Source organism: Colobus angolensis, unplaced genomic scaffold (genome assembly GCF_000951035.1).
Source record: "Colobus angolensis palliatus isolate OR3802 unplaced genomic scaffold, Cang.pa_1.0 Scaffold10, whole genome shotgun sequence".
Classification (NCBI taxonomy): domain Eukaryota; kingdom Metazoa; phylum Chordata; class Mammalia; order Primates; family Cercopithecidae; genus Colobus; species Colobus angolensis.
The window spans coordinates 12,953,362-12,961,176 of NW_012110919.1; the positions used below are offsets into that span (position 1 = coordinate 12,953,362).

The 7,815-nt window shown below is 37.8% G+C and overlaps 1 protein-coding gene across 11 annotated transcripts in view; it reads left to right on the plus strand.

Moving 5' to 3' along the window:
• MYBPC1 (myosin binding protein C, slow type) overlaps window positions 1-4,241 on the plus strand; it is a 99,387-nt gene extending 95,146 nt beyond the window's left edge. For 5 of the 11 annotated variants that reach the window (XM_011934896.1, XM_011934835.1, XM_011934848.1 and 2 more), the window contains 3 exons: window positions 972-1,030; window positions 2,753-2,795; window positions 3,952-4,241. In XM_011934896.1, coding sequence (XP_011790286.1) covers window positions 972-1,030; window positions 2,753-2,776 — 83 coding nt within the window. In that variant the 3' untranslated portion in view covers window positions 2,777-2,795; window positions 3,952-4,241. The remainder of the gene's footprint in view (window positions 1-971; window positions 1,031-2,752; window positions 2,796-3,951) is intronic. The other 6 variants (XM_011934841.1, XM_011934854.1, XM_011934888.1 and 3 more) reach the window with 4 other exon arrangements.
• The last annotated feature ends 3,574 nt before the right edge of the window (window positions 4,242-7,815 follow it).

Consider the following 7,815-nt stretch of genomic DNA (forward strand, 5'->3'; position numbering starts at 1 on the left):
TTGAGACAAGGTCACCCAGGCTGAAGTGCAAGGGTGCAATCTCAGCTCACTGCAACCTCTGCCTCCTGGGTTCAAGCAATTCTCGTGCCTCAGCCTCTTGAGTAGCCGGGATTACAGGCATGCACTACCATACCTGGCTAATTTTTATATCTTCAGTAAAGACGGGATTTCGCCATGTAGGCCAGGCTGATCTCAAACTCCTGACCTCAAGCAGTCCATCCATCTTGGCCTCCCGAAGTTCTGGGATTATAGGCGCGAGCCACTGCACCCAGCCGCTTTCCTCTTATGACTTTTTAAAGCTGTATTTTTTCTTTTACGATTCATAATTGAGTGAAAGGAAAAAGATTTGATTTTTTTCTCACAAATATAAGGCATATAATGTTCTTAGAAAATTTCAAGCCTTACTATTGAGATAATCCTTATTAATTTAAACATTTTTAGCTCTTTTATTGGCTTTAAATGATTATTAAGGTCATAATTGCAAATCATCTGGTTTCTCAACTGCTAGCCTTATTAGTTCCAAAGTATTGTTGATGCTTTTGTTTCAATATCCCCCCAAAAAGCAAAAACTAAAAAAAAAAACAGTACCACTTATTTATGCTTTGAAACTAGCTGAATGTTGTTAATGATATAAAATGATGCTTTAACAAATGGAACAATATTTGAGGCCCTCCTTAAAAGTGAATAGTATTATACATATACATGATATATTCTTTTTAATGAAAATATAGTAAATGGTACAGTAATTAAATTTGATAAAAAGAATAATGTATTCTAGTACATAAGTTCATAATAAAGTATCAACTGTGATATATTAATAAAAGTTTTTGGTCCTAAAAGTAAAGCTGAAATTGTTTGTCATCAGATTGTTATCTGATAATAGGTAACTTGAATCAAGTTAAGTTGTGAAAAAAGGTAAGAATGTCAACTGAGAATAAATAAATACTGGTACAAATATTCTGATTCTGCAGTGATATATCAAGGAGTAGATACCCCTGGACAACCAGTCTTCCTGGAGGGGCAGCAACAGGTTTAAAAAGTTTATATCCCACTGGATATTCTACTTTCCGTTCCATTCCTCTTACATGAAAATGCACCTTGCATGTAAAGCTTGACTTTCTCATTTGCTTTTAATTGTACCTCTTAGCAGCTCATGGCATACAGTGTTTATGCCATGAACAAGGAAGGCCAAATTATTCAAGGATATTAAGTAATGTAGAAACTAAGTTTTATCAGAAAACTACGTACCTTACCACATGTCTCCATGAATAAAGCCAGAAAGCTACATTTGAAGATGATCTCGTTTTATATAATAAGACTATCAAAACTTGGGAATCAACATTTCTTTATTATTTTCATTTTTTAACTGTAGAAATACTTTTTTAAAGATAGTTTACAGCATAGTTTCCTTACATTCATGATGCAATTCAGAGAACTGAACGTTTTAAACATTTTTTTTTAATGTTCTGAGCATTTTTTATGGAAAGAGGATAAAAAAATATCCAATATTTAAAGGCCGGGCGTGATGGCTCTCGCCTATAATCCCAGCACTTTGGGAGGCCGAGGTAGGTGGATCGCTTGATCCCAGGAATCCAAGATCAGATTGGGCAACATGGCAAATTCCCATCTCTACAAAAAGTACAAAACTTAGCCAGGTGTGGTGGCGCAAGCCTGTAGTCCTAGCTACTTGGAGAGCTGAGGCAGGAAGATTGCTTGAATGTGGGAGGTCGAAGAGGCTTCAGTGAGCGGATATCTCCAGCTTAGGTGACAAAGTGAGAATTTGTCTCAAAAAAATAACAAATAAAAAATAAATTGGGAAACTTACATATTTAAAATATTCCATTACAAATTCACCAGTAGAATATCTGTAACCCATCTATCTGTTGAAGATTTTAGACATTTTCATGGGGACTCAAATTATTTCACATGTTTATGAACTTAAAAGGAAAGAAAATTCTAGGCTCTATTATAAAATGTATCAAGCAATAAATGAGTACTATCATATACATGTGATTCGCCCCCATTTGGAATTGCAAATTAAGAGTTATTTGCAGCTGGGTATGCAACCTGATTAAAACCCTGATGATGTAGATCTATGCCTGAGTTTACAATATTTGTTTTGTGAATTTCCAAAGATAATATCAGCTTTCAAAAGAGAAAAAAAGTAAGGTTCTTTCTTGAAAGCTTTGTAGATTGTATACAGAATAGCTTTGTAACATAAGGTTAAGTTTTGTGTCTATTTAGATCAGTCATATATATTCCATTCAGAATACAATGTTATAGAATACACTAGTCTAATATTTGTACTTGATAATTTTGCCTTTTAGAATTTCAACATATATATATGTACACTAACACTTTGTCCATTGTGTATGTTTTTCTTTTGTTGAAAAACACGATATATATATGTTGTAGGGTTTTGGTTTTTGTATTTGTTTTAAGCTAATGGTTTGGAAGCTCTTACCATAGATATTCACTATACAATCGGATTGGCTTTGCCACCTATTCAGGCAAAGTAGTTGTGCATATTAATAAATGTTTTACATATTAATGATACTTTTGACGTGACTGGATCCCCACCCTTCATTTCATGTGCTTCTATTTTCCTACATCTTTTACATGACTAAGGATTAATGAAATCACCTCATCATAATCATGACCATAATTTCATCCAACAAGTACTCAACTTTGGTGTTAGCACTTTATTAATGCTTACGACTTCTCTCTCTCTCCCTCTTTCTCTTTTCCTTAGTCGTTGCACAATAAGGATTTTTGAATGTATAATATCATCTAAGGTAAGCTTTCATATGGTTTTGGCATATGAAGCTTATGACTGTCATAAGCCATACCAAGCCTGTGGAGTATGGCATGATTTTCATTATGTAATCCAATGAAAATAGACTTATTTTAAATAGCTAACTTTGTAGTTTTAATTTGCATTTCACTATCTTGAAATTAACAGCTAGTACTTATCCATCACAGTAGTCTCCTGTTGACATGAAGCAAGTTGTTGAATGCAGTAGAGCATGAATCAAAGCATTTAATGTAGACAAAAACGGGTGATACCCAAGCATTCTGAATTATTTGCATCAAGGAATGGACATGTACATAAGTGGCATCATTTCTACCAATATGTGACTTGAGTTGTTTTTTTTAAAAAAGGAGAATGACTTTCTCAAATTTGCATTAAAGAAGTTTTTAAGAATGTTCAAATGGCATGCTGCTTTGTCTGGATGTGAATTTATTAGCAAGTAGTGAAGCACTTCACTAAAGGACCATGAATTTTTGCGGTTTCATGGATTCTCTCTTGAAGGGTACTTTTATTTTTTTGATATAAATCAGAAACTCAGAAGGTAGGTATGAAATATTGGTAGGTGTTTCTCACACCTTCAGAAAGTATTGGACTGGTCTTATCATTATAACTTTAACAAAATATTTCCAGTTTTTGTGCTTTTGATGTGCATAAATGACCAAAGTTAAAGGGGGTAGTTTATATCTTTTCCAATGTGTTTGAATCGAAACTCTCTGTGCCTAATTTAAAACAACATTAATAAACTGGAAGCAGATCTTCCCGCTGATCCATAAGGTGGTATGCATGTATTCTGCTGTTCAGTCAGAACACTTCAGTCATCTATGAGGAATCACAAAACCTCTCAAAGAGCAATAAATACTTTCCAACCACTTGGGAATTTAAATGAAGATTGAACAATAGTAGGGGAAAAACTGCTATGGTTCTGCTGGGAACTTGCTTTTCCTTCTAGATGCCAAGTGCTTTAAATTCTAAATGTACTAAAACCAGGAGAAGATTTCCAAGTAGAGACTGAATGAATCTTTGTAACTAATGGGAACACAATTAGTCACATTTCCAGGCAGCTAGTCAAGAAGTATTGTTTCAGCCATTTTTCACGGAGATGGTTTTGATTTATCTCTTTTCCTTTTGGTCCTCTCTAGGTGGGCTCTCCTTCTGCAGGCTCCTCTTGCAAGGCGTACCTCCAAACATAATTGATTCATATCTGCGAGACGTACACTCAAGCAATCCTGAGGAATACTGAGGGCCTGGCCACTGCCTCTCTGCACTCTGCTGCTTTGAAATCTGGTTGAAATGAGAAGAAGCATTTTCTGTTTTTCCACCAGGCCCCCAAGTGTGGTCTTTTTCTTTCCTCCTAATGTTGAAGAGAAAAAAAAAAAAAATTTTTTTGCCCAGATTGCTTAATTAAAAATTGCAAACAAAATCTCATTTGTTTGCACTTTGGTCATTATTATCTCTGCTCACTGTATTATACTTTACAAAAATGCAAGCCATAGAATCAGCAAAAGCAGTTAAATAGTAGGCTATAAATGCTTTTTTTTCCTCTCAAAGAACATAACACAATACACCACAATTGGACCTTGAAAACCCATCTTTCTCTTGATCTAATAGATTTTTCTAACTAAAGCAGAGGTGTTTATTTCATACAGCCCTGCTTAACACCAGGATCTGTGCCCTGTTTTCTTATTTGAATGCAATAAAACATTTTGAAAAGTCTAACTTTCAAACAAATTTCCTCAGAAGGGAAAATGAATTCAGTGAATGGTACAACAAATCTGAAGTGTTTGTGATGAAATGATACAGTATTCATTTATGTATTTGGGGTCGTGTGCCTAGGTAACAGAACTGAGGCTAAAGGCTGGGAGCCAGCATGCCCCTGAACCCAGGTCTGCTCTCCCTGTGGCTCTAGCAAGGCATCTTGGCCAACTCTGCCAGAGCTTCTGCCAGAACAGCTTGTCATAGTGACAGAGGGCTGTTACAGACAACAGACCTACTATAGAGTTGGGGTTTGCTGACGGTATCCATTCAGTTTGATGGAAACCTTTATAAAAAAACATCTAGCAGCTGAGAAACATTTATACTAACCCATAATCTTTTCCGCAATTTCCCTTACTCTTCCTGATACAAAGTTTCAGTTAAGGGAGTGGAATTGAACTGTAAGGTACCACACCATTACTGTTTATTCCCTTGCCTCCCTTCTGTTTTTCTTTTCGGTCTTTTTTTCCAGGGGCTAAATATGTTGTCACTTGTTGGTGGGCCCATGGCTTCTTTGGATGACATTTTAAACATATCTGCTCTGCTTTCTTTCCAGATTTTAGCTGAGAAGTTCTATGGTCGTCATGGATCTGGGTTGATATTAGGCTCATAAAGGGAAGGGTGAATGATTCAGTTCGTTGCAATACATTTGAGAACAAGAGAAAGTCTAGTTTATGTCCAAACTATGGTGGCTCTATATATCTCTTTTGGAGTTGGTTGAGTGATGTTGCCTTACTGGTTGTTAATGACATTGGCTATCACCCCTGCTCCTACGCTCCCAACAACTCCAGAATAATATTGTGTGCAATCCCTGTGTAAATACCAATTTTAATCAAGAAAGCTACGTGCACAGTATTGGCTAAGGTATTTTACATAAAGGAAGTCTGGCTCATCTATAAACACACGAAGGCCTTGTGTCTATGTACAAACCAAAGAAATGACAATGTGGCAAACCCAATCAACATGGTCTCTGCAGCCCAGCTGCTGGGTCTTAGCCATAGTGCAGCAGCTGAGCTGGCTACTTAACTCAAATATGCACTGAGCAGTTTTGCCAAGACATTGGCCAAGCTGGTTAGGCTGCTTATACGTGTATGGTTTTACATAGCCTAAAAGAGACGGTAAAACCCCCCTGCTGAATTTTCGTTCCTCACTTATGACTTAGGCTCTTTAATTATATTTTGTATTAGATAATGTTACTTTTCTACATATAATCTTTCCTTATATTAAGGGTACACATACACTGCAAAGTTCTAATAAGGAAGAAAAAGTCTATTGTGAAACTGCAAAGAGCAAAAAATATCAGAAGCTGTTATTACTATTAGGTTTTCTATAATTTTGTTTGAATTTCACTGTATTAAAAAATTACATATCACAGGAATTTACCAAAAATTCTTTTGGGAAACTAAACATTCATGAAAAATTTTAGGCTGGGCACAGTGGCTCAGACGCCTATAATCCCAGCAGTTTTAGAGGCCGAGGTGGGCAGATTACTTGAGGCTGGGAGTTCGAGCCAGCCTATGCAGCATGGTAAAGCCTTGTCTCTACTAAAAATACAAAAATTAGTTGGACATGGTGGCACACACCTGTAGTCCCAGCTACTTGGGAAGCTAAGGCACAAGAATAGCTCGAACCTGGGAGGTGAAGGTTGCAGTGAGCCAAGATTGCACCACTGTACTCCAGCCTGGGCAACAAAGTGAGACCCTGTCTCAAAAAAAAATTTTTTTTTAAGGCTCATGTTTCTTTACTTACCTTAAAAGAAGGCTTAATGAATGTTCTCATCTAAATTAATATCAAAGTAGAAAAAAATTAATTCTAAGAGACATTGGAACAAGGTAATATGCCCTTAACCATTCATTTTTAGAATAAATTCTGAAACACTATTCAGCTCAACAAATGAGTTATTGAATGTCTGATATCTGCATGGCACTGTAATGGATTCAGCTTGCAACTTGATAAATAAGGTACTTCAGGCTGGGCGTGGTGGCTCATGTCTGTAATCCCAGCACTTTGGGAGGCCAAGGCAGGCAGATCACTTGAGTGCAGGAGTTCAAGGCTAGCCTGGGCAAGACAGCAAAACCCCATCTCTACAAAAAATTATCCAGGTGTGATAGCATGCACTTGTAGTCTCAGCTACTCAGAAGGCTGATACATGAGAATTGCTTGAACCCAGGAGGTGGAGATTGCAGTGAACTGAGATCTCACCTCTGTACTGCCAGCCTGGGCAACAGAGCCAGATCCTATCTCAAAAAAAAAAAAAAAAGAAGAGGTACTTCGTGCCTTCAAGGAATTTATAATGTATGAGACTAGTACACAGAGGGGAACATATAAACAGGGCGGGATGCAGGGATAAGAGAGGACGACAACAATACAGAAACTGGATAATGTGGTTTCTGTGTTCGTTATTGTCAATGTGTGTATCATACTAAGATGGAATACAGGACTCACCATATCACCTAACTTTTCTAAATCAGATTCAGTGTAACTCTGAGCTCTCCACTAGCTAGGGAGATTGAGAAATTCTCTGTCATGTTTAGGGATTCAGATTCCAGAGTCAACAGGAATCTTTCTTGGTGCCCAGAAAATGGAGAGAAGGAAAGGCCTCTGGTCTTCAATCTACACTGGTGCCTGCGGAGACGTCTGTCATTGTATTACACTTTATAAAAAAGTCACCCATAGAATAAGCAAAAGCAGTTCTTTTAGTTTAATGGTCAAACCCGGTATGGTTCACTCAAGGACAGGTGACTCTGAAACATCCCTGACAAGCGTGGACCTGGGGTCTTTCAGTCTTGAAGGCTGTAACCTGGCTATTATGTTAGCATTCTTCAGAGGAACAACCAATAGGAGAGGAAGGAAAGAAGAGGGACGGAAGGAAGGAAAGGGGAGGGAGGGAATGGAAAGAAAAAGGGAAAAGAGGAAAGAAAAAGAATGAAAAATCTAGAAAGAGATTAATTATAAGGTATTCGTCATGGAATTATGGAGGCTGAGAGCCCATGATTTGCTGCCCACAGAACCTAGGAAGGCTGGAGGTGTAGCTGAAGGCCCGAGAGCCAGAGAGCTCAAAGTGGTGCCTCCACCCAAGCCTCCTAAGACTGTGTGCTTCAGTCCCTCATTACTCAGCTGACCACCTGGGAGTTTCTTAGAAATGAAAACTCTCTGCCGGGCATGGCGGCTCACCCCTGTAATCCCAGCACTTTGGGAGGCGGAGGGAGGCGGATCACCTGAGGTAAGGAGTTCAAGACCAGCCTGGCCAA